The sequence below is a fragment of the Gossypium hirsutum genome, chromosome D11 (genome assembly GCF_007990345.1).
Source record: "Gossypium hirsutum isolate 1008001.06 chromosome D11, Gossypium_hirsutum_v2.1, whole genome shotgun sequence".
Taxonomy (NCBI): Eukaryota; Viridiplantae; Streptophyta; class Magnoliopsida; order Malvales; family Malvaceae; genus Gossypium; species Gossypium hirsutum.
In genome coordinates, this window is record NC_053447.1 from 11,905,021 (window position 1) to 11,929,750 (window position 24,730).

Genomic DNA, 24,730 nt, shown 5'->3' on the forward strand with positions numbered 1-24,730 from the left:
TTTTATTTTGTGCTTTTAGACTTGACTATAGCTATGGCTACTTCTCTCAATGAGAGGCAGCCGTACCGGATTTGATGAAGATGGACAATGCCCTTTGCTTTCCGCTATGCTTTTTTCTCACGCTCGCTTCTGGCCTGCTTTATATTTAGCCACTTTTCTCTTGTAGTTTCGACTCAACTTAATTTAATAACTAAATCTAAAATTAACTCAACCTATAATGATCCTAAATTCGAAATCGAATTAGACTTAAAATAAATGCACCTGTTTTTAGAAAAATTAATAAATCCAACCCCTAAAATAAAAAATTATTCATTTAAGCCCTTCAAAAATTTTAAAATCTTAAAATAATAAAAATAAAATTATACTTTGACCCCTTAAAATGCTAAAATTTTAATTTAATCTTTTAAAAATGATAAAAATATAAGTTATTAAAATCACAATTTAATTCCGGCAGCTAAATTTTGTTTTTTTTGGCTTCGCCCTGTATAACATAAATTATTATTTGCCGAAATGGCCTACAGTTGGATATCCTTCAATGTAAAGTAGAATTGTGTAACATTATAGATTAGATACACTTCCATCCATGCATACAAGGTTTTTAGCCTTGTACGAAAAAATAAACCTCAACATCACCTATCTCATCCACACACTGAATCTAGTGAAAGATCAGATGTGGTTGAATCAAACAATTAAGTCATTACTAAAATAGAAACAGAACTACCATATGTGTATATATGCATTTTGCAGTTTATTCACAGCCTTACCCTATTCCTCATACAGGTTTTAGATGCAAATCTAAGCAAAACCCTTCAGTAATATGCAACATTGCTGCAATTAATTAAATACAAAACCTCATCAGAAAATGGTATCAAACAATAAGTAGTATCAGCTGTTTCAACTTTTCCTTTGCTCTACCATGAGGATGATATGAATGGTTATTTATTCCACTACTGGAATTGATCCACCAGCTGCCAGGATTTGTTGCTGCAGCTGAAACAACCAACCGTAAAGAATCCACTTAAAAAGTAGTATTGGAATAGAAATGGATAAAAATCAAACTCAAGGAATGAAGCACTTTTTTGTGAAAAATGGAAATCTGTTCTTGCAGTATCAAAAAGTCATGCAGGAACATAACAATTCCTAGTAGGAGCATGTTGTTATGTGTACCCTGAATAAGGTTTGAAGCTTGTTCTTCAGTAGGGAGTATTCATGAGTCACCTGTTGCAGGCATCTCAAACACCTGTCCCAAAACATTGTCAAGTTAACCAGTCACTTCCTTCATCGTATGATTCAAGGGAGTGCGAAGCAAAGAACTTACAGATCAGATATAAGAAAACGTTTCAACTAGAAAAATTTGTATTTAATTGATACAAGTACCAAAAAGCAAATATTTACAAATACATGAAGTTTTCATTGCATGCACACTCAATTGGAGAGTTTCCTGGATCAACATCTGGTCAGACCAACAATCTAGAAAAACTAAATTATCATATATTCATATTAGCTAAATTACTTGGTTAAGCAAAACGGAAACACTATTTGCACTTGAGACTGTTGAACATGATGCCTACTGACCAACTAGTATCTAATCTTCCCATTTAATTGATAAGGTGATGTGAATAGATAAGCTCAACATCATCTCTTCTCTATGGATGACTAAATGTTAGCTTGTCATTCTATTTTTCTTGAGCTGAGTTGAAGAGAGCAGTAACTCAGCTCTCATAGCTGAATCAAATGGCATTTCAAATATCCCTCTTTTAATCTATATTATGCTTCCTAACCAAGTGAATCGTTCATGGATGAATGCATTGTATCCCATTATGACTTACTGCCATTTTTCTCATGGAATCTAGGAAAAACATCCAAAAACCTTCAAAAAAGCATCATACAGGTTACAGTAGCATGCGAATACGCTAATTAGGTCAACATTCTAATTCAGCATTTCATGCGGTCATATAAAGAAACTAATGATGAGAAAAGATGTGAATGGAAAGCAAAGCTCACCCTTCTCGATTTTGGGCTTCACAAAAGCTTCTGAAGGCGATGCATACATCTTTAACCCTCATTGCACCTATGCTATTACCATAAACACACAAACACTCATAACAAACTTTCAAACACAATTAAAATACATTCTAATCTCTACAAGAAGCAATGAAACAACCATCTGATTTTCTAGAATGATCATTGCAAAATCCCAATTAAATAAGATAGCAAAGTCAAGTAGAAAAATCAAGCGTTTAAGTATTTATGAATACCTGGAACTACTACCCTTTAGCTGATGGACACTAGCATCCACTTGCTTGAAATCAACCCCTTGTTGTTGCTCTCTGATAGTAATAACATCACAGTTTACCAATTAGTTTCAGTTTATCCAACAAAACCCAAAAGAGGGGTTATTCTAAGAATAAAACAAGAGAAAGCAAGACAAAAACAATAAAACACTCACAAAGCTCTGGCCATGTTGTTAATAAGCTTCTCACAATCTTCAAAGAAAAGAGAAGCTACCTCAACCACAAAATCAGGGCTGTTATCATCTTGCAGTTTTTGGAGCTGAGTAAACTGATCATCCAAAAATCCCTGTTCAATAACCCATTATTAGGAAGCCTCCAAAAACCACTCCAGGGGAAAAAACAAATAAAAGCGCAGTTAATGGATACAAAAATAAGAATAAGAACCCAAAAAGTTTTTTCCTTTTCAGGTAAACTGATTTATAATCTCGGGGAAAACAAAATATGACAAGTCCCCACTCGATTTGGCTTTTTATAACAATTCTTTTACCCTTTTTTTTGTTGGAAATAATCTCAATAGAAACAATCATAGGAATGAAAACCCAAAACCCATGTACAGATTTTAATGAAAAGATAAATATTTTGGTCAAATCTAAGCAATAACGCAAAAAAAGAAGAAGAAAAAAACTATTTGGACCTCACGGTGTAGTGATGCAGAGTAGTCAATGAACTGTCTCTGCAACTGATTCACAACATCCATGGTGAACAAGCCTCCCCTGTTTTCTTTCTTTTAAGCTATTTCAATAATAATAGTAATCACTTGAAAACAGACATTAAAAGCACAGGATTTTATAGCATTGAATATACGGACCAAAAAGAGAAGCAATAGACAGACAAGCTAATAAAATCATAAGATAACCGACTTTTGTATTATTAATTAATTATTACCTAATCCGATTTTTTTAATTTATTGCGGTACGTTAAATTTATGTTAGAGAAATAAAAGGTAAACTCCATATTTCTTCTAATTAAAAATTAAATTAATAGGTACTCGTGATTGTCTTATGGTTAAGTGTGGCCTGGGTTTAAGTTGCTCTAGTCGCGGGTTTTGTCGTATTATTGTAATTCATCAAAACAAATTAAATTAATAAATTGTTAATATGACACATTAATCATTAAGTGATCGATATATATTTTTACTTTTAACTAAAATTAGAACTGAAAAATAAGCTTGGGTAAAATTTAAGACCTGTTTTTTATATGAATTGAGCCTTGGGTAATATTTTTTTTTGCTCGAGCCTGACCCGAATATATTATGTTATGTAAAAATATTATATTCTTATATTTATATTAAATCACTAATCCAATAACAATTAAACCCATCATCCAAAATATATATAAAAAAATTTACCCAACTAAATAACTCAACCCAAAATATAAAATTTTAAAAACTATATTTAATGTAATAAATATTTATTATATTTGTCATAGTGTTTTTTAATATAAATATTTTTTAATGTATCTTTAATGGGTTTATTTTAGCCTATTTTAGTGCATTTAATGTATTATATTTTAAAAAATTATTTTTAAATAAAAAATAATTTTAAAAAAATCAAATATGGACGGGCCAGATCGAGTCCGAATTTACTTTTTTTAAATTAGATTGAATTTAAACAAAAAATTAAACTTATTTTTTGAGCCGGGCCTAATCTTAAAAATTTTATATAAATACTTTGCATGAGTTGATCCCGACCCCTGAACACTTATAATTTGAACCCTGCTTCTTTTTCTTTTGTTTCTTTTTTCATACAATCTATTTTTAAATACAGTCTTCGATAAACTTCTCAAACTCATTGCAACTAGACTTGATGGCGACATACCTCTTCATTGAAGTTCATTATTATTGGTACATTGATTTTATGTTCTGATGTCGTGTTTTACACACAAAGGTTTGACATATTATGGTTTCTTGTAGGTGGAGTTTTCCGAACTCTCCCGCATCTATGATTTTGCTTTCTTCATGTGGTGAGAAAATGCTTTAACCAATGGTGTGAATATGTTGATATTGAGTTGCTACGTTTATGTTCATCTCAGCGCCATCTTGAAACTCTTTGTTGTTGTTCCAATGTCGAAGCCCACTTCCATTAGAATCATTATACATGCCCTATTTCCTTGTGTGTGCCGAATCGAATATATTCATATCTTGTGCTGTACATTTGTTCTGTTACTGACTTACTGCACTCTTATTCCGAATTAAAGCTTTTAGAGAAGTCGGTGACACTATATTTGTTTGGATAGTTTGGCAGCAAAATTTAGCTTTTAGTAGGTGTATATATGAAAGTCTGGAAGGGCATGAATATGATCCTAAAGGTATTAAGTTTCTCCAAGTCCGTCCTATGGACTTGCTCGCTCGTGTATTTCTACCAAGTGAATCGTAGTTGTTCTTCTGTTTTGCAGGTGATCGGCTTGTTCTCATCTATAACTTTGTTGACCAAGTATAGGTTCATTCATGATCAAGATATTCTCGAGTGTCCAAACCGTCTCCTTTCCTTGCTGTCTTCCCATCTCTGAATTTTGAGGTCCGTTCAAGATACAAATGTTTCTCTCTAGCTATTGGTGCTTAAAGAAAAAGATTGTATGGAAAAGAAAAACAAAAGAAAAAAAGGAGGGTGCAGACCACAGAGGGGAGAGGGAGGAAATTTTTTTTGGACTAATCATGGAGACATCTATAACTTTAGTCAGAAAAAAAAATGTCATGTGTCAATCGTTATGAGCTAATGTGTGACATCAATAATCTATTAGTGGATTAATGAAAATTTTAAAAATAATAATTAATTCAATTAATTGTCTTAATTAAAATAATTAAATTAGAAAAATAATTAGAATGACCAAAATAAGAAAAATCTTATTTTAGAATACTCATAGATATAATTTAAAAAAAAAAAACCGAAGTGCCCACGTTGAATGATTGTCTTAAAAAGATAAGAAAAAACATGAAGAGCGAATGTTCTATTTTGGACGTTCAATCCAATTCCAATGTTATTGGATAACGGTTTCCACAATTTTATGTTTTGATATTATGAAGACAAGGTGGTTGAAGCTAACCCAAATGTTGTTGGTTCCACAAACAGTTTTGATTTGATTTTGAACAGTTTTCCTAAAATTTATGATTTATCTTTTATGAGTTATTTGTCAATATCTTCAAGTAATCTGATTTGATCGTTGAAGGTTGTCTGAATAGTGACACAGCCAACATCATATCTGACAATTCGTAAATATTTGATATCGAGAATATTTTATTACAATACTCCTGATAGGCATCAAGAATATTCAACATTACAAACTTCTATTATAGTAATTGGGATAGTCAATGCGCTTGCATAATTCAAAATCTCATGCCCAACTTTAGGTATATCTTCGACCTCCACTGACATATGTGTTTTTCCGATGCCAAAACACACACTATTGTGCCAACATTTTCATTATCATAAATCCGCCACAATGTATTTACACCTCCTTTTGCTAGACCTTAGAATGCTATACTTTATATTGATTATGCACTTTATTATTTCCAACTTGGATTTTCCTCGTGATCTTCTGTTTCCTGTTGCCCAATAAAATATTATTCTTAAAGGTAATGTTAAAAGTCATATCTGATTGGAATATGACTTCAACATCAGCCAAAATCATATATCCATTCAAATGGATTTGTTTTATAAATCGATCTGTCATCTTGATAGTATCAAATATTAAAATTTAAACATTACAACCAATTTTAACAATTTCAGTAATTCTTTATTCAAAAGAATCCAACAAAATTAACATTAATTTACTTTAATTGAAAGCAAAAACAATAACGCGATTCCTATTCAACAAATGTAACAATAATAACATAATAATTGTAATAATTCATAAAAATAAATGATTCAACAAAATTAGTATTTACTACAATGACAACCATACAAAATAACAAAACTTTCTTATATCATACACATAGAACATATTCAATAATTGTAACAATAAACATAACATAATATTAACTCCAAAAATACTTACAAATTTATTATCAACATTTGTAAACACAATGAGAAAATAATATTAACTACAAAATTAAAGACAACTTTTGTACCACTAATTCATAAATTATGAAGAAAAAACATACTTAACTAATTAATTGAATTATAGGAACTTTTGTGAATAGTTTGATTGATTTTGAAAGGATTAAGGGTGAGATGATTTTGAGGGTGTTGTTTGGAAGTTTTTTTTTTCTTACTAAAAAACTATAGAATATATAGGAGAGGGAATGGGGATCAGGTATATTAAGTTTATCTAAAGTCGAAAAAGGTGTCAATTTCTATAAGTCATAAAATGTTTGAATTCAACACCTTCAGAAGTAGAGTTTCCATTTCACACCAAATTCCTATATATAACAAACCGGCCTGGCCTTGGGGGTCGTCTAGAGGTGTGGCCGCCCAGGACCTAAGGATGAAAGAGATCCAAAATATTGTTTTCTAATTTTTAAGGGGCTCAATTTTTTTTTTACTTTTAATACCAACTTTTAAGGAACCTAAAGTCCTATTTTATTATTTTGCCTAGGGCTCCAAAAATATCAAGAACAGGCCTGACAACAAAGCACATTATTCTTGAGAGAAATCCTAAAAAATTGTAGTCTAGAACATTGACACTTGTGGGTGTTGAGCTCATCGTTACATCTTTTCATTATCAACAAATGATTGAACAATAAATTTCGCACATACTATCCCACACTTACTATGAAACTTGATACCAACAAATATAGAACATATTTAGAAAATTTTTTTTGAAGAAAACTAAAATAAAAAAATAAATTATGTCCAAATAAAAAAAAAACCATGGGTGAACGAATCTAGTCGTTACGTTTCTTTTAAGAAAATGTTGTCACCAATCTAATCTTAGAAGATTTATCTCAACAAAACATAGATTTATATGCCCAATCTCACATGATAAACTAAATGATTCATTTGATGTTGCGTAGAGGTATCCTAAAGGACTTTTGTCATAAACTTACTTCAAAAGAGGAAAAGAAAACGACAGTTCTTACATTTCTGTCTCCTACAAAATTGACTAAATCATTGGATATTCTTATCTTTTGTTCTCTAAGATTCTTTTCTTTATGTACATGTCTCCAAAGACACCGACAGTCTTTACTTTTGTCCCTTCGGACTGTTTTTGGTTTTCGTTTTTCGTTCTTTCATGTCTTCTCTGAAGCATTTGTCATTTATTGAACTTGCTCTGTTTTCTGATGTAATAACTTGTTTCTAGGGCCATTTGGTTGGACCACAAACCTTGATCTTCCAAAAGTGTATTAAGCTTTTAGTTCCAAATTAATCTCAAGTCTTGGCTAAGCTTATTTCTTCTGCATTCAATGCCTCTTCAGGGAATGCTTTTCTGAAGAACGGGATCCGACATTTTCTCATGCTCTTTAAGCTATTGAGGTTGCCATTAAGAAGCTGTACAACCTGCATGACATTACATATTCAAAGTAATTGTTAGAATTGAACTTTATAGAAACCTGCTATATCGAACGCGGTTCGGTTTTGGACTTGTTTAACATAACCTGATTCATTCGAGGGCGTCGAATCGAAGAGCGATGAATGCATAAAGAAGCAGCCAAGAGGACAAGGTTCATTTGTCGCAAATTGTATTCTTCCCCGATGGCAGGATCGATTAGCTCTCTAATATCATTCTTTTTCAGCAACGGTTTTGCCTGTAAAAAAGAAAAATAAAAACGCATGACAAAATCCAAATCCTTTATCTGCCGCCTTAGAAGTTGAGAAAAACGTACCCACAATACAAGGCTTTGCTGAGAGTAATCCAAAGCTCGGCGTCCAGAGACTAGTTCAAGCAACAGTACACCAAAGGCAAAAACATCAGTTTTTTCATCCACTATGCCATGCATTAAGTACTCGGGAGCCAGATAGCTGCAAAGAAAAAAAAAAGGTAATTTAGAGTTTCTAATGGATAACAGAAAAGAAGGGTGGTTACTAGTGTGAATGCATTACAAACCCAAATGTCCCTTCGAATTTAGAAACTGTATGGTGAGTCCAATTCTCTGGTAGCCATTTTGCAAGCCCAAAGTCACAAATCTGAACAAAAATGTAAAGTTTACTAACTGAAGAATTAGATTTAGATATATCTAATTTCTTCATAAAATTTCAGCATCTGGTTCTAAAGGGTACCTGAGGTTCAAAGTCCTTGGTGAGCAAAATATTTGCGGCCTTGATATCTCTGTGGATGATTTTTCTCTTACAACCCTCGTGAAGATATCTTAAGCCTTCAGCTGCGCCTTGAGCTATTTTAAACCTGATGTCCCATTTCAGTTTCTCCTTTGAACCTGCAAGTATGTTTACTTAGATTTGGAACCTGGTTATTCAATGTACATAATCATGTATTTTAGGGACACCATGAACTGACCATAAAGAAGAGAAGCTAAGCTCCCATTTGGAGACAAGTCGAGGACAAGATGCATTCCACCTTCAATGCCATAGCCGATTAACTTAGCTGTGTTGGGATGGTTCACATGAGCCATAACCCCAAGCTCTGCCAAGAAATCCCCTATTATATCATCGGGTGTGCCCTTTGTTAGACGTTTAATGGCAACCAGCTGCCCGTTTTGTAAACTCCCTTTGTAAACTTCAGCATAACCCCCCTTTCCAATAAGATTCTCTGCCCAAAAAAGAAGCAGCAAATCAAATTCAGTAACATAAGGTGTAAAAACCAAATTCGAAATGCTAAAGGAAGTAACTGACCACTGCTGAAGTTTTTGGTGGCAATTTGAAGCTCGGAAAGAGTGAAAACCTTCACCGGAGACTTGAGATTATATGAATTGGTGTTGTTGGCAAGAAAATCCGATGAAACGGTGACGTTGTCTCTCATACTACTGCTCCTCCTCAATGAGAGCCTCAAAGATCCAAGGGGACGGAAATTGGATAATGGTTTCTTCAATTTATAACCAAAAAATTGTGCGAATTCACGCCATCGAGAGCTTTGTTTCGAGCTTCCCTCATTGGCTGAGTCTGCGGTGGATGGTTTAGAAGAACAACTGGTTTCGAATTCTTCAGTCCTGAAGAAATCCTCAAGAACCCCTGTTGGTGAACATGTATCCACTTTCTTCTCCATATCTAAAGAGGAAAACTACAACCAAAATCCATTTTTTTGCAGCATCAATGAAAAGAAACCATTGGAAATAACAGAGCACTCTGTTTTATATATTATGTAACAATGGGATTTTTTTTGGTTGAAAAGAAAGCAACCCATCAAAGAGAAAACTGATATAGAAGGGAAGCAAAAGAAGAACAAGACACTAGAACCACATAAATACGAGAAAACCCAGGAAAAAGAGAGGACAAAAAAGAAGCAAAGACAATGGACATGCCATTAAGAAGAAGCTGAGGGAGAAAGAAAGGAGGTGCACATAAATTTGCAGTCACTCTAAAGCTTTTATGAGTTATGATCACTTGCTTCTCTAACAATATTATTTCTAATGATTCCCTCTTTCTGGAAGAAAAATAATAATAATTAAATTTTATTTATTTATTATTGTAAATATTGTTAGCATTTCCGAATTTTGGTACTAAAATCTAGACGAGAAAATCACAATGTAAACAAGAAAATTTTGGTTAGTTTAAGAATTGTTTTTTTGAAATGGACAACGTTGTGAACTTGTCATGTTGCTGAAGTTTCGTTATCTCGGATAAAAAATGTTGGTGATAATAACACCGAATTGTCTTAACAACAATCAAAATTTTCATTACAAATAAAAGAAATTATGTGTGTCATTCCATTATTCATTCATGAATTAAAAAGACTTAATTAGATGGAAAAAATGATTAGCTATGGGGACATCTTTACCTCCAAATGAAGAGATTATTACAACTACATCATTTCCTCCCTGGGTTGGTAAGGAAAATATCTCATTTTTTTGCTTGTTTTGTAAGAGTTATGATAACGGCAAGGAGAGTATAATAGTATTAGTTTATAAATTGAAGTCACTTTGGAAGGTGGTTTTGATTGAGATACAATCATAATTCGGTTGTTGGCTCTTATGTTTAAACAGCTTATTTGGTTAAGAGATTAAGCAACTAGTATGCTATTTTGTGGGAACAAAATATCAAATATAGTACACTACCGGTAACAATGTCTATACCAATCAAGCTAAAATTCAATAACATTATGATATATATTTCTTAAATTTTTTTAAATAAATAAATAAATAAATAAATGGTACCGTTTCTTTGGCTCACAAAATTTTGCATTTCTATTGCTAATGTTCTCTTGTTTGGATTTTAAATATTAATTTTACATTTCCAATTGTATTGGGGAATTTTGATTACCACGTATTCCTTAAATAATGAAATATTCTAAAACTAATGCCGATTTTATAACAAAAAATTTATCGTAAAGTTTAAAATTTTATATACGGTGAATTTTTATTTATTTATTTCAACTTTTTTATTTGTACATGATAAAATAATTAATTTTTTTTATAATAATCACAATTTGGTAAAATGTTATTTATCTCAAGAACTAAACAAAAATTTTATATTCCAAGTTAAGAGATGAATGTAATATATACAATGATGTGTTAAATAATCTTTCTTTTTTGAATTGAGGCTCCCTATTCCCTAATTATAATTTAACTTTGAAACAGCAAAATGCAAATGGGTTGGCAAACGCCTTAGCAAAACCAGTGCGATGCTTGAGAAAAAAATGGATATGTCAACTCGTTTGGATAGACCGTATTTTTCAATGTTTCAATCATATCTGACCGGGACAATATTAGCTAGTAACATTGGTTGGATTCAACATTAATCTTAAAATTAATACGAATGGATTAAATTAATAAATCAAACCAATTTTTATTTTTTAATAATTTATTTAATTACATCATCCAAATTAATTAGACCGATGAACCTTCATCACAGGTACAGTTTTAGGGTGGGTTTGGATGGGCGATTGGGTGTAGTGTGGTGCGTTTAGTCTATTTTTTGTCTCACGCTACGATATCGCTACAGTATCTAATCTCACTGTCATCGCTGTTTTTACACTAACCGTAGGTAAACGTACCGCTTATCCAAACTCACCACCATTTCAACTTCCAAGGGATGACTAGTGTGTTGATTGACATTTTTGATTGAGGTGGGTGTTGATCGTAACTCTAATTAGAGATTCTTTCACTTCCTTGGTCTCTACATGAATTTTGCGGACTCCACTTTTGTGCCTCTGGGTGGAACTGGCATTATATATAGAATGGAAATTTGTCTACCCGCTTTAAGACAATGGTATAAATTCAAATGTTTTTGAAGTAAAATTTTATATACATGTTTTATAAATAGAGAAATTTTGTTTTTTTTATATATATTAGAAATTATATTATATGTGCTTGTGTAAAAATTACTTATTTAAAAGATCGGAGTGTATTTAGAAATAATATATAATAAATAATGAAATATATAGTTTAAAATTAATTAATAATAATACATGTAAGATATATAAATAAAAAATAAATTACATTGTAAGTAAAATTTTAAACAAATAAATATATCAGATTAAGTATATTAAATGCACTATAATTGTTTATAGCGGTGTTGTCGTCAATCTTAAATTAATGTCGAGTTAACTTATGAAACTAATTCAATAAAAAATATTATCAATATATATAATTGATGGAAGTAATAAAATATGTGTAATAAAATTAAAACGTACAAAAGTATTTTATGATAAAACATAAAGTTAAAGTTTCATCAATCAAAATGTTTCTCACCATATGCAAATTATTTATTGTTTTTTTCTATAAATAAAAAGATTAAAAATACTTTATTTTAAATATGGAAAGAGATTTAATTGAGTTGATATCTAATTAACTTGTGACACTAATTCGATTATGAATTTAAATAATAAAATAGATACTTAACATTTTTCCTTTCATGCTGAGATATTTAAAAAATATATATTCTCAAAATAAATCAGTCATGGATTTATGGGTTTTTCCCCAATATTTCTTTTCTTTAGAGATTTCATTATAGCTCCAATGCTCCAAAATTTGTTCTTTCTTTGATGGCTGATAATGTGATTGTTCATATTCAAGAAAAGTCAAAACTAGTTTTGTCTTTAATTAATGAATTTACTTAATTTAGAAAAAAATTTTAAAAAATATGTCAGGCAATAATATGATTGAGGTTTTAAGAAAAGAAAATAATTGAAAGAGACCAATGAAAAAAGGAGTTATTTAACTTTTCAATTTTATGGAAAAAATATTTTAATTTTTAAATTTACCATTTTTCTGTAAAATTATTTTAAAAACAATTAATTAATTTTTTTAATAAAATTATAAAAAACAATTAATTACGGCATATCAGCAAAATTAACATTTTATATTTTTTTGTAAATTTAAAGATTAAAAGAAATAAAAATAAATAAAGGCTTGAGATGAGTTTTGATGTAAATTTGGAGAATTATATAAATGAAAAAAGGTTGACGTGATGCGTAGGTGCTTACATAGCCAAAATTTATTATAATTTGAAAAATAAGAAGAAGAAAACCCTTGTTTTGATGCACCACATATTCAACTTTGTAGACTGTGAGTCCGACTGTACCTTGGACCTTATAACATTGAAAAATAATGATGGGTTGGTTTGTGAGAAAACGAAAAAGAAAGTTGATTTTGAAAACTGAAAGCATTACCCCTTCTTTTTTACATATTTTATAAACCCCTTTAATACAATCACATCACACAACAGTGTGTCTGCCACTGTGCCACACCTCACCTCACCCAAACCTGACTTTTCTATGAAAGTCTGTGTTCCTCCACCTGTTGGAAAATCCATCAATATACCAATGTTGAAGGAAATCATTCAAAATTAGTAAAAAGAAAAAAAAATTATGACAAAAAAAATAGTTGAACCGATTTATAATTTTTAAAATATTTTATTTATTATTAAACTTGTTATTGAATTGAAAATCGATGGTCAAAGTATAATTGTTGAGACCTACAAAAATGAATTTCTACTCAAAAACTATAAATTTTGTATATAATATTTAAAAAAAAGATACATTTCAATTTTTTAAAGTTGTTTGTGGAATAAAATAAGTACATTATCAGTTTACTAAATACAGATCCTAAAATAAAAACAAAAGAAGTGGTTCTAAAATAAAAACTAGAATTAAGTTTAAAACTATGTAAAGAGGGATTGCAAAATGAAATATAATAAAATTAATACAGTAAGAGTCTAGTCAAAGGTAAAATTTTAGTTTTGATTCTTAAGTTTGATCATCGATGTAAAGATAATTTTAGTGTTTTTTTAATAAATTAGTTATAGTTGTCGGCGTTGTACCTAGCAATCAATCTCTCATTACATTGTTGATAACCAAAAAGAAGCTCGTTGAAATTATTTCTTTTATCAATGAATATGATTTAACTTACCAATAGCATTAAGGACGAGAGACACCTAATTTTAACTAACAAACACACAAAAGTGGGGTTATTTAGATTAAATTGCATGTCCACATAACATGAATTGCTTACATAACTTATATCCAATCATGCTACTCGCCATAGGTATTAGAATCAATTGAACAATTACGAAATTTAATGATTCTAATTGACAAGGAAAATATTCTACGCAATTGAATACAATACTAATTTTAAACAAACCTGAATATTTGTAATTAAAATAGAAGACATGCAAATATTAAAGAAAAAAAATGGTGAAGAACAATTAAATCTCACAAGCTTTTAAAATCAAATTAAGTCCCTTTAACTAGAAAATTAGTTTAGAAAAAAAAAATAAAGTGGCTGTGTCTAGGTATGCGGCTACTAACCTAATAATGCTTATTTACAGAGTAAAATTCTAACGGAGAAAATACACGTGTCATTCATTAAACGGACAAAATTTTCTAGATTTCTTAGCTGACTTTTGTGTCACACTTCCAAGCACCTTCCCTACATTTTTTGAGTTTGAGTTGTGAAATAACTTTAGTCAGAGAGTTCAATTCCCTTCGAAATGGTATATTGTAAGCTTAAAGTAGAATTATGTAGCCCAAGTTATGATCTAAATACTGCAACAATGTAAGTTGAAAGTCTATTATGCAAAAACTTGTCAAAATTAATCTTTAAGTGCATTTTTCTCCGTCCATTTCCCTAAATACATAATAAATAATATATAAGTCTAAATAATATAATTAAGAACTTAAATAACATAAATTAAGAGGAGAAATATGACAAAAAATTGAATTTATACACTTATCAATATGATCAAGTCAACCATTAGTCCAATTTTTAAAATATTGTTTGAAATTTAAAGGTTTAGTGGATTCAGGTTTGATAAAAAGTTCACTAATCCTCTTAAAAGGTTTGTTTATTAAATAATTTTTAAATAAAATGACAATTCTACTCTCTATTAATTATTATTTTATTTATTTTTATTTTCTTTAATAAAGGGATTTAAAAATTATCCACTTACCTCTAAGGTTTGATGAAAAGCACATTACCTCTTTTAAAGTAAATGAAATGACAACTTTACCTTTTATTAATTATTTTCTATTTATTTCTGTTATCTTCAATCTTTATATTGAATAATTTTCAATTATAAATAATAAAAAATAATTAATTAAAAATATTTTCAATCACATATTATTTATATAAAATTAGGCTCGAACTGAAATTTTAAAGTTTCTAAGCCCTTAACTTTATAATTTAGCTAAGATCTTATTGGGTGTAAGTTTATTTTTAGAAAATATTATCAATAATAATTATATTTTGTCTTTTACTTTTTTGTTTTTTTAAATATTTTTATGCTTAATTATCTTTGAGATGATCTCTTTTTTCTTTAAAATTTTATTTTACATCTCAACCAATTCATTTTTCATTACAATCTGACTAATTTTTTCATAATGATAATTTAATGAGTTCATCTCAACATTAATATATAAATAAATTAAATACAAATTTAAGATTTTTAAATCTATGTATCGAACTTTAGACTTCTTACCAATCAACTTGAAATTCACACAAATTTTCTTCAAACTTGATGAAATAAATGGGCATTCTTGAAACCATGGGAGTAAATGCCTTTTTTTTACATTTTATTATATATACATTTTAATTTAATCTCTTAATAGTAATTTTTAATTCTCATCTGATTATTATAGCTGCTCCCGAATTTAATTATGTATTTTTTACATTTTATTATATATGCATAGGTCACACTTTAAAAATTTTTATTTATAAAATGATAAATTAAATTGTCACTTATCAGATTCATGAAAAATTGTCACTTAACATGATGTTTTCACAAGATAATAAAAAGTAATTTAATTCAACTATAAATTTTGAAGTATAACACGTGTCATATGTAATAATAAATTTGTCATGTGACGGGACGAATTTTTTAAAGTAAGTTAAGATTCATTTTATTTTTATAAAAAGAATTATTTAAAACATTATATGTTATAATGGAAGTCCAATTGAAAGGGAGTCGCTAAGTATTTTCACCACATTACGTGCTGGTGGTTTGTATGTGTTGCATCATAGCATGCATCTGGAAACCAGTAGGATACACATCACTTCAACTTTGTCCAACTTCATCTTTGACCTTACTTGTAAAATAATGACGGAAAAAACAAAATGATTTTGAAAATAATGGAAGACTGAGAGGAGAACCCAAGTTTGAACAACAGCAACCCAACCCACTTCCCTATTTCTCTTCCAAAGTCCAAATGCTAAAATCAATACTCTAACTCGACACCTACTAACAGGTGCCTAGGTAAGGACTCAGGAAGCAGGCAGGCGCCAATGGTCAAATTCCTTTTTAGGCCCTCCCCTAAATTAAAAGATTTTGATTTCTTTAACTCCTTTTGAAAATATTAAACTAATAACATCATGATTTTTATTATCTCAATTTTATCATTTCAACAGGTTCAATTTTTATCTACCTTAAATTATATTATTATTTTATTGTAAGATTTCAATTTAGTTGAAAAATTATTATTTATTACAAAATAATAAATATTATAATAAACGTAATTTTATTTAGGATTTAGAAAAATGGAAGTTAAACCTATGAGTAGTTGAATGTCAATAGTACCATTACTCTGAAATCTAGTGAAATACAATTCAGTGTGGCCGCCGAAGATTCAAGGGTTTAAGTCAACATTAAAATAAATAAAGGCAAAGGCCAAAAAAGCCAAAACAACTCCCACTTTTTTTCGTATTTTCTTTCCTTCAATGAATAACGCACCTCTCTCCCAACCAAATGTTCTTAAACCTTCATCTTCTCTTCTTCCTCTTCTTCATCTTACCTTCCTTCCCATCTCTCCTCGCTCAAAGCGTCCACGTTTCATCATGTCCCTTAAACGTATCCATCCTCAACCCCGTCTTCTCCGACTCCAGCCGACCCCGCTCTTCCATGGAGTGCCACCACATCCGCCAGGGTCTTCGTCTCCTCCTCTCCGACTACCTCAGGCGCACCGGCTACTTCTTTCCGCCTGCAAACACCTCCGAGTCGTGTTGGCAGTCTTATCAGTCCCTCGTCCCCGACTTCGACATCCGTTCCTCGTGCGGTTTCCAAACTGCTTGGATTTCCCAAGGTTGCATGAACTTAACCACCAAGGTTGAGTTCGAAGCTTTGATCCCCAACACTACGTTAGACGACGTCGTTTCCAATTGTAACCAGTCCTTGCAGGGTTCCGCTTGTGCTTCCTGTACTACAAGCTTGTCCAATTTGCAAACTTCGTACTTGACGGATAATTCGATCGCAAACGTCTCTGACTGTTCGGCCTACCCTTCTATTTATGCAGCTGCTGTTGCCAACTACTTGGGACCAACTGATGAAGGTACGGCCTCTTGTATATTTTCAATTCAGCTCAGTGATAATCATGGTAGCAAAGGTAAGAGTGAGCAAAGAGGTGTGATTTTGGGTGTGTTAATAGGGGTCGGTGTCGGTTTAGTCGTTTTGATTGGTGGGTCTTGGTTTGTTTATAGAAAATATCAGGATTCAAAGAGGCAGAAAGGGAGGGATAGGATCAGGAGCCTTGAGATGGGTAGTTTAGGTGGTTCAGGGTTGGCTTCATTTAGTGAAAGTACTCATTTAGTTAAGTTTACGTTCGATGAGATTAAGGAAGCCACTAGGAACTTCTCTAGAGATAACATGATTGGGAAAGGAGGCTATGGGAACGTGTACAAGGGTTACTTGCCTGATGGCTCTGAGGTTGCTTTCAAAAGGTTCAAGAATTGTTCTGCGGCTGGTGATGCCAATTTTACACATGAAGTTGAGGTTATTGCTAGTGTTAGGCATGTGAATCTTGTTGCTTTAAGGGGATACTGTACAGCTACGCCCACGACCCCATTAGAGGGTCATCAGAGGATCATTGTTTGTGATTTAATGAAGAATGGCAGTTTACATGATCATCTGTTTGATTCCATGGAAAGGAGACTTAGTTGGCCTCTTCGTCAAAAGATTGCGCTAGGGACAGCTAGAGGACTGGCTTATTTGCACTATGGGGCACAACCAGCAATCATTCATAGGGATATCAAAGCGAGTAATATTCTTTTGGATGAGAAATTTGAGGCCAAGGTAGCAGATTTTGGTCTTGCAAAGTTTACACCAGAGGGGATGACACATTTGAGCACCAGGGTAGCTGGAACAAAGGGATATGTCGCCCCTGAGTATGCATTGTATGGGCAATTGACTGAGAGGAGTGACGTGTATAGCTTTGGTGTAGTGCTTCTTGAGATGTTGAGTGGAAAGAAGGCGCTCACTATGAGTGATGACAATCAACCTTCTCTAGTGGCTGATTGGGCCTGGTCATTGGTGAGGAATGGGAAAACTTTAGATGTTATTGAAGATGGCATGCCAGAGTTGGGGCCACCAGAAGTTCTGGAGAAGTATGTATTGATAGCAGTTCTTTGCTCTCATCCGGAGTTACTATGCCGGCCATCCATGGATCAGGTTGTTAAAATGTTGGAAACAGACATTTCTGTTCACTCAATCCCTGAGCGGCCTATTCCTCTGGTAGCTCCTATAAGTGACATTGAGAAATCTATAAGCAGTAATGGCTCTAGTCAGCTCTCAAGTTCAGCTGGTTATCGGACGTTTACTTATGAAAGTAGTCATCATTCTACCAGTAAGGAGGAAGGGATAAGTTCAGGCTTTTTTGAATAGAAAGTTTTTGATAAGCACAATCTAACATAATAGGATCATTTAGCTCGCCAATGGTGCTTCCCTGATTGGTATTCTCTCCAATGGTGCTTCACTAGTTCAATTTGCATCTGCTGTTGTAAAAATACAATAGATTTACAATCAAGCTAGGTTCATTTGAATTCAAATGATATAGGATATATATATGTATATATATAAATGGTGCCACGTTTTGCAAGTATTTAATGGTGTACAGTATAGCAACTTTCTCTAGCACATCAATTAAATGATGTTCTGTGTTTTTTTGAAAATTCTTCTTGTATAAAATGTTTTTACCAAGTGCTGTAGCATGGAGTTTTGGACTTATGTAACAAAGGCTATTGCAAGAATTTGATTTCTAGACCTTGTTGCTCCATTAGTCCATTTGTAGCTTTCTGCAAGCACTGTTGCTTTTACTTAATTTTGAGTACTATTATACTATTAAAGGATGCGTATATAGAATTTGATGCAAATAAATCTGTTTGATGGCTTCTATTCTTTATAGATTTGTTCTTTTGAACAGTTGAAGGTTGGCATATTTGCAAAAGCAAATCACACGATGTTCAACAGAAAGTATGGGTGGCACGCTGCAGAACTGATGCAGTCATGCTGGTGCAAGCTTTTAAGAAAACGGGCGATGCTCGTCTTGCACATGCTTTTTCAATTCAGCAATGTGTTTCTTGAGATTTGAGAGTGAGTAGAGTGCACCCATTGCAGTTGCCGGGACTTGCATTTCGTATGTACCGAGGAGGCATAGCTTGATGATCACTGAAGATGGTTGAATTGAATCTGCTGTGTCTGAAAGTGAAATGAGCACATAAGACCATAAAGTGGTAGTTGTTCTTCTGCAATGTGGCATCTCATAGTAGATCAACAATATTTGTGAAGCTCACTGCCTTAAACATGAGCTAAAATGTCTTATGTCTATAAGAAAGTATTAATTTGCTTAGGGTCATAGGTGTAAAGTGCGCCTTGTTCATTCTCAGAGATCTGGCCTGAATTTGGGTCTAAATTGGAGGCCTTGTTTTAATTTTAACTGTATGGACCTCGATTTTCGTGGCTAAGAATAGATCTTGCAAGTTGAAGGCCTCATCGGGTCAACATTTCTATTTCTTAATTGTCAGTCAAATTTAAAGTAAAACACACTCAAAATTATGGAGTATAGAGCCAAAGGATTTGTTTCTTAATGAGAGCTTAATCTTGGAAAGGTAAATAAGACAAACCACTGAAGTAAACTACACTCGATACTTCTTGGAGTCTCGGAAACTGTGGAAACCATCGATGAAGAACATCCAAATCCAATGGATATAACCTGGTTTTGATGACTTTTTTGACACCCCAGTACCCTCATTACGGATATGGCAACGACTGACTCCATTTTCGGGCCACCACCATGTGAAATGATGCATCAAGTTTCAATAATTAGTGCAGCCCCTTGCTCCTTAAATTACTGCCTTTTGGCTGTCTTATATAGGATTGTCAGTTCAATGGTTCTCATATTTCCATTTGATTTGGATCTATAATCATAATCATGCTAAGAGTGTCTGGTATCCAGGTATATAAAGAACAAATAGTAATCAGAATTCAGTAACAATAGGCTAAGCACTCAATTTCTTTTTACTAATTTGATCATCTTTTCAGTAACTATATGAATAAACTTGATATCACTCTTTCGTTTCTATTTTAAGCTGTTAATGATATACAAAGCACATTAAGACTGCAGATTCAAAACCATCTGCCCCCTAGAGTTAATATTGAACAATAACAAAAGGTAAAAGAAAAAAGGAAAGTATCCCATCTCATGTATGTGTTTTCCACATGCATTTTAATGGAGAAGGAGAACCATTTGTAATCTTTAAAACTTTCTGTTTCTGTTTTGGTTGCCGTCTCTTTCTACTGACATTTTCTTCAAAATTATCATTTACTTTTGTCATATCAACTTTTACTATATGATGATCTGAAGTCCCTTTTGATGACAGGACCGAATACGACCCTGGAACAAACTTGTATGGTGAATTTGGTGATGCCAGTATGTAGTCTACCCGAGTTCCATACTTGCACGTTCCCTGTACACCTGCATTGAATCGAAGCAATTTTCATGTCATGTCAATGAGTGAATTTAATTGAATTTTCTGTAAACAGTTAGGAGTGGAGAAGTTCAAGGAGAATTGACTTTATACTTTGGCCTTTGGCAATCACAACTACAGGCTCACACTCCCCTGCAAAGTCCTTAGCATCAGTGTATTGTTCGTTCCTCAAAAACTTCATCACTTCAACTTTTGGTATTGGTTTCCCCATCTCTTCATAATACTATAAAAAGACAAGTTCAATTGAAACATGCAATTCAAAATCCTGACAGATAATGTTCAGGAAACTGTCTGTATACCTTTATAATATCGGTCCACCTTTCTTTGGAGTAATCGGTTTCTTCCAAGGAATTGAGGCCACCAGCTAAAATGTGTGGACCATCATTTGATTGAATTATTGCATTTATCTGCTTCATGCGCCAGTTTTCATCCAGATGATCAAGGTGTGTGCAATGGAAGTCAACTTCTCCGGTCTCGGCTACATCGATAGTTGCCTTCAACACATTCCTGTCATTGAAAATCCCAAGCAAGTCAGAAAATGAATCTCAAGCTTTGTTCATAACTAATAAAAAACGGAAATTCATACATTTCGGTCGTATTTAAGAATTGTATACATTTAGAGGAGTCTCCTTCCATTGTGTTTCATTAGTCCTTCTCAATAAGGTAATGATTTATTAACAAAGCCTACCGGTATTGCCGATATAGCATTAATCATCTCACCTAACTTCAATATACTTTCAAATCATGATTTTGTTTTCCACTGAAACAAACAAAAAATAAAGCAGAATAGTATATACCACTATATCTTCTCCACTTTTAAGTAAATACTAACAGCTATAGTTTAACTACTGATCTTTGTCATAATTTGATCATTTTCCCACTAGGAAAAACATCACCAAAAACTGTGTGTTTGGTGACATGCATTACTCTCTACCCTAACTACACCCCAGTTAGTTCATACGTAATTAAGGTTGAGTGTTACTTGGAATGATAAACTTTCCATTACTGAATCATAGCTAGGAAGTTATCTCTTATGTGAAGAAGAAAAAAACCTAAACAAATTTGGCAAAATGAACAATATAACCTGCAGCTAAAAAACAACTTAGCTGAAAACCTGAAATGATTACAAAATCACATGCTTACAGATCATTGTTGTATGAGAACTCTTGTAAGCATGTGATTGTATTTGACTTCAAAGCTGTTTGATATTTGAATTGGTCAGAGTTGAAAGAAGCTTTGATGAATTAAATTTGTGGATCTTTTTGAACTAAAATGATTTAGATGATTCAATTAAGATTAGATCAAGAACTGGAAAATTGAGTAAAAGGGCTTTATGTATAATGAAGAACAAAATAGAAGACTGACCTGAAATCTGTATCATCAAAGATTTTCTGCACTTTCCAGCGCTTAATGGGCCACTTGGAGAGCACGGCGTTGCCATATTCAGGTGCCCAACTCTCAGCAAATACGTAGTTCATCCCCAAAGCAGCAGCTAAATCAGACAATGGCTTCATTGCTTTTTCTTCCTCAGCTTTCACATCTTGCAGAGCTAATATATCAGCATCTAACTCCCTCAGGACTTCAAGCACTGTCTTTCTGCTTCTATAACTCTCGCAACCTTCTATTCCGTTTCCCATATTCGTCGGAAAAGTCACTGCTGATCTCAACGGGGCTTTACCTCTCCAAGCTTTACCCGCAGCAGCACTCGAAGAGCCATCCTTTCCCTGCTCCGCAAAGCTCAGTTGTCGATTTCGCAATAAAGAAATCTCATTATCTGGCAAGTTGATAGACACCCTTAACTTGGATTTCACGAATTTTTGCTGCTGGGAGAGATTCTCTTTGTCGTTCATGGAACTCGGATGCAGGGGAGACTGCTTTAGTATACTTTTCGGGCGATCATTTGTAGACTTTGCGCGTAAACCAAGATCCATGGAGCGCCCACCATCAACAAAACCACCATTGTCATAGTCAAAACTTGAAGACTTATCTGCTTTAGGCATTGCAGGAGCCATAGAAAACAGGGAAGCATTGAAAGTCGCTACACGTATAGGTCTCGACGAGTTTACTAAACCACCCAAATGGCCATCTTGGTGAACTTTTGAAGATCCATTGACGACAATAGCACGATCCTTGGTGATACTATCAGTACGAGCCTTGGAGTTTAATTTTCCAAGCCTTCTGATGACAACCACAGACCTAGACCGGCGGCGAATCGGCCACCGGAGGCGAGAACAGAGGCGCTTGATTCTCTTGTTAAGGAGTTTGAGCATGGTGGATAAGTGAGCGGTAAACAAAAGGGGTTCTAAAGCTGTTGAAGATTGCATGAGACAACAACAGAGTTGCAGAGTGGGTTTCAAAGAGTTGAAAGGGAAAAACTGTGTATCTTTGGTGTTTACATAAAAATGGTGGGAAAGATGATTATTAGTTTATAAACTGAGTTGGTGTCTCGGATTTCTTCTGTCAGAGGGTGGAATTAGAGGGAGAGTCTTCCGGGAAGGATTTTCTGACACGTGGCGGCAAGGCAAGGGTTGAACGTGACTTCAAGCTTTTTTTAAGACAGGGAGAGAGACAGTGAGAGGGAAGGTAAGGGAACATTTCCAACTGCTCCCTAGTGAAAATAAACAAATGCAACTTGTGTGAGTTTTTTTATTTTAAAGATTATGAGATCAGTTGGATTTAGTTTTTATATTTTTAATTATTAATATTGCTAAACAATTTAGTTGCTTATAGGAGTAAGTTTGTTTTATCATAGTTTTTAATAATTTCGTAAATATTTTTCAAAATGTAAAGTTTGTTTTAATTCCTTTATTAAAAATCTTTATACACTAAAACTCTATTTAAATCATGACATTATTAAGTTACTAATAATTTGAACAAAATATATCATGCCTAGCTGATGTCCGACTCCACTCACTCTAAAAAAATCCATGTATTTGGAATTATAGTGTGGCTACTCAATAGATTTTTTTCAACCACTCGTTTGTTAAAAAATACATGAGATTTTTCGGTGATGGTTGGAGTTTTTTATGGGTTGGATCTAGCCATGAGTAAATAAATTGGATATGATATATTTTATCCAAATTGTAATGGTATCAAGATTCGAATAAATTTTTAATGTACAAAGATTAATCTAGAACAATTTTTTGTTAAGGGACTAAAACAAACTTTAGGTAATAATATAGACTTAAAAAATTAATATTCTAAAATTAAAATTTCACATTAACTTAATAATAATAAAACTAGTAAATTAAAATGCAAAAACTAAAACCATAAATTTATCAAAAAAAAAAGAACTAAATTTATGGGAGATCATCAAATAGTGGAAAGAGGGTAAAGCCAACTAACTTCAAACCAGAAATCTTATTTGGAAAGCCGGCATGCAATTCATAAATGGAGGAGCCTAAAGCCTAGTGAAATTGGATTGATGGCTCCCAATAACAGCTTCTTTCTCATCAGTATTATAGCCTTAAACTTTCCCATTCACTATTAAATTCAAGTATTGTAAATAAAGAAAAAAATTAATCTTTTTCTTATAATTATTATGCAGAATTGAAACCTGAAAAAGACATTTTTTAATACATAACCCAGCTAGCAAGCAATGGTATTATTAGTTTGATAAGAGATCCCCAATCCAGTAAGGCCTGCCTGTATCATATAGATATATTTTAAAAAATATATTGTGACCCAGAAGTTTAAAAAGGTGGCATCCATGAAAAGTATGTCTATCTAATCAATAATTAAGTGTTTTAGGCGAAGAAGGAATATATTTAAGGAGGTGCAAAGCTGGGATTTGCTGTTATCATGAAAGACGCCAAATGCATGACATGCTTCACTTTCCTTGTTTCTTAGGGATTTCACTTTAAAATCCCAGAAAAAAAACGCATTGATAGCCTCTGCCACAAGGCCTTCTTTTGTTGGGAGATGATTCCCTTCATATCATATTTGGCTGCTACATTTTATGGTCTTCGCTCTGATGGCAAGTTTCACAGTTTTAAAACATTATTATGTTCAATCATGTAGTACGATGGAATAATTAGAGCAAAGCCAACTTGCTGTTGGGGTTGAGAATCCCCAAACCCGAATCTACCATCTAAGATATTCCATTGCATCTGTTTTTCAGCATAAGTCAGCCTGTGCCATTCATCCAAAATTTATTTCACTTTTATGTCACTAGCATTTAAAAATTAGAATTTTAATC

The 24,730-nt window shown here is 32.6% G+C and overlaps 4 protein-coding genes across 5 annotated transcripts; 1 reads left to right on the forward strand and 3 right to left on the reverse strand.

The window, feature by feature from the left end:
* Window positions 1-701: 701 nt before the first annotated feature.
* Window positions 702-3,121, reverse strand: LOC107912397 (histidine-containing phosphotransfer protein 5). 2 transcript variants are annotated; one of them, XM_041106053.1, is made up of 7 exons: window positions 2,929-3,109; window positions 2,450-2,580; window positions 2,259-2,330; window positions 2,005-2,076; window positions 1,168-1,240; window positions 916-990; window positions 702-828 (listed from the first exon to the last, which is right to left on the reverse strand). In XM_041106053.1, the coding sequence occupies exons 1-6, from the start codon at window positions 2,989-2,991 to the stop codon at window positions 940-942; spliced, it is 462 nt and encodes a 153-aa protein (XP_040961987.1). In that variant the 5' UTR covers window positions 2,992-3,109; the 3' UTR covers window positions 702-828; window positions 916-939. The 2 variants fall into 2 exon arrangements, with proteins under 2 accessions (XP_040961987.1, XP_016696049.1); XM_016840560.2 differs by having other exon boundaries at window positions 702-990; window positions 2,929-3,121.
* A 4,090-nt stretch (window positions 3,122-7,211) lies between these two features.
* LOC107912398 (receptor-like cytosolic serine/threonine-protein kinase RBK2) lies at window positions 7,212-9,742 on the reverse strand. Its single transcript, XM_016840562.2, has 7 exons — window positions 9,020-9,742; window positions 8,685-8,936; window positions 8,450-8,604; window positions 8,277-8,356; window positions 8,056-8,191; window positions 7,828-7,977; window positions 7,212-7,729 (listed from the first exon to the last, which is right to left on the reverse strand). Exons 1-7 carry the CDS (start codon window positions 9,387-9,389, stop codon window positions 7,601-7,603), a joined length of 1,272 nt encoding a protein of 423 aa, XP_016696051.1. The 5' UTR covers window positions 9,390-9,742; the 3' UTR covers window positions 7,212-7,600.
* A 6,684-nt stretch (window positions 9,743-16,426) lies between these two features.
* LOC107912399 (probable LRR receptor-like serine/threonine-protein kinase RKF3) lies at window positions 16,427-19,534 on the forward strand. The gene has a single exon (XM_016840563.2). The coding sequence runs from the start codon at window positions 16,523-16,525 to the stop codon at window positions 18,428-18,430; it is 1,908 nt and encodes a 635-aa protein (XP_016696052.2). The 5' UTR covers window positions 16,427-16,522; the 3' UTR covers window positions 18,431-19,534.
* Window positions 19,535-20,094: 560 nt separating this feature from the next.
* Window positions 20,095-23,153, reverse strand: LOC107912400 (uncharacterized). The gene is made up of 4 exons (XM_016840564.2): window positions 21,898-23,153; window positions 20,832-21,039; window positions 20,626-20,755; window positions 20,095-20,519 (listed from the first exon to the last, which is right to left on the reverse strand). The coding sequence occupies exons 1-4, from the start codon at window positions 22,854-22,856 to the stop codon at window positions 20,245-20,247; spliced, it is 1,572 nt and encodes a 523-aa protein (XP_016696053.1). The 5' UTR covers window positions 22,857-23,153; the 3' UTR covers window positions 20,095-20,244.
* Between the last annotated feature and the right edge of the window lie 1,577 nt (window positions 23,154-24,730).

What these genes read in the sequence shown, in the direction of transcription:
- LOC107912397 (XM_016840560.2), bottom strand. Translation starts at nt 2,991, where the DNA reads ATGGATGTTGTGAATCAGTTGCAGAGACAGTTCATTGACTACTCTGCA. An exon ending in AACAACATGGCCAGAGCTTT is followed by an intron (nt 2,331 to 2,449) that starts GTGAGTGTTTTA and finishes TATTACTATCAG; the next exon opens with AGAGCAACAACAAGGGGTTG. An exon ending in CTAAAGGGTAGTAGTTCCAG is followed by an intron (nt 2,077 to 2,258) that starts GTATTCATAAAT and finishes TTATGGTAATAG; the next exon opens with CATAGGTGCAATGAGGGTTA.
- LOC107912398 (XM_016840562.2), bottom strand. Translation starts at nt 9,389, where the DNA reads ATGGAGAAGAAAGTGGATACATGTTCACCAACAGGGGTTCTTGAGGAT. An exon ending in CACCAAAAACTTCAGCAGTG is followed by an intron (nt 8,937 to 9,019) that starts GTCAGTTACTTC and finishes TTTTTTGGGCAG; the next exon opens with AGAATCTTATTGGAAAGGGG. An exon ending in GACGCCCTCGAATGAATCAG is followed by an intron (nt 7,730 to 7,827) that starts GTTATGTTAAAC and finishes AATGTCATGCAG; the next exon opens with GTTGTACAGCTTCTTAATGG.
- LOC107912399 (XM_016840563.2), top strand. Translation starts at nt 16,523, where the DNA reads ATGTTCTTAAACCTTCATCTTCTCTTCTTCCTCTTCTTCATCTTACCT.
- LOC107912400 (XM_016840564.2), bottom strand. Translation starts at nt 22,856, where the DNA reads ATGCAATCTTCAACAGCTTTAGAACCCCTTTTGTTTACCGCTCACTTA. An exon ending in TTTGATGATACAGATTTCAG is followed by an intron (nt 21,040 to 21,897) that starts GTCAGTCTTCTA and finishes TTTCAATGACAG; the next exon opens with GAATGTGTTGAAGGCAACTA. An exon ending in GGTGGACCGATATTATAAAG is followed by an intron (nt 20,756 to 20,831) that starts GTATACAGACAG and finishes GTCTTTTTATAG; the next exon opens with TATTATGAAGAGATGGGGAA.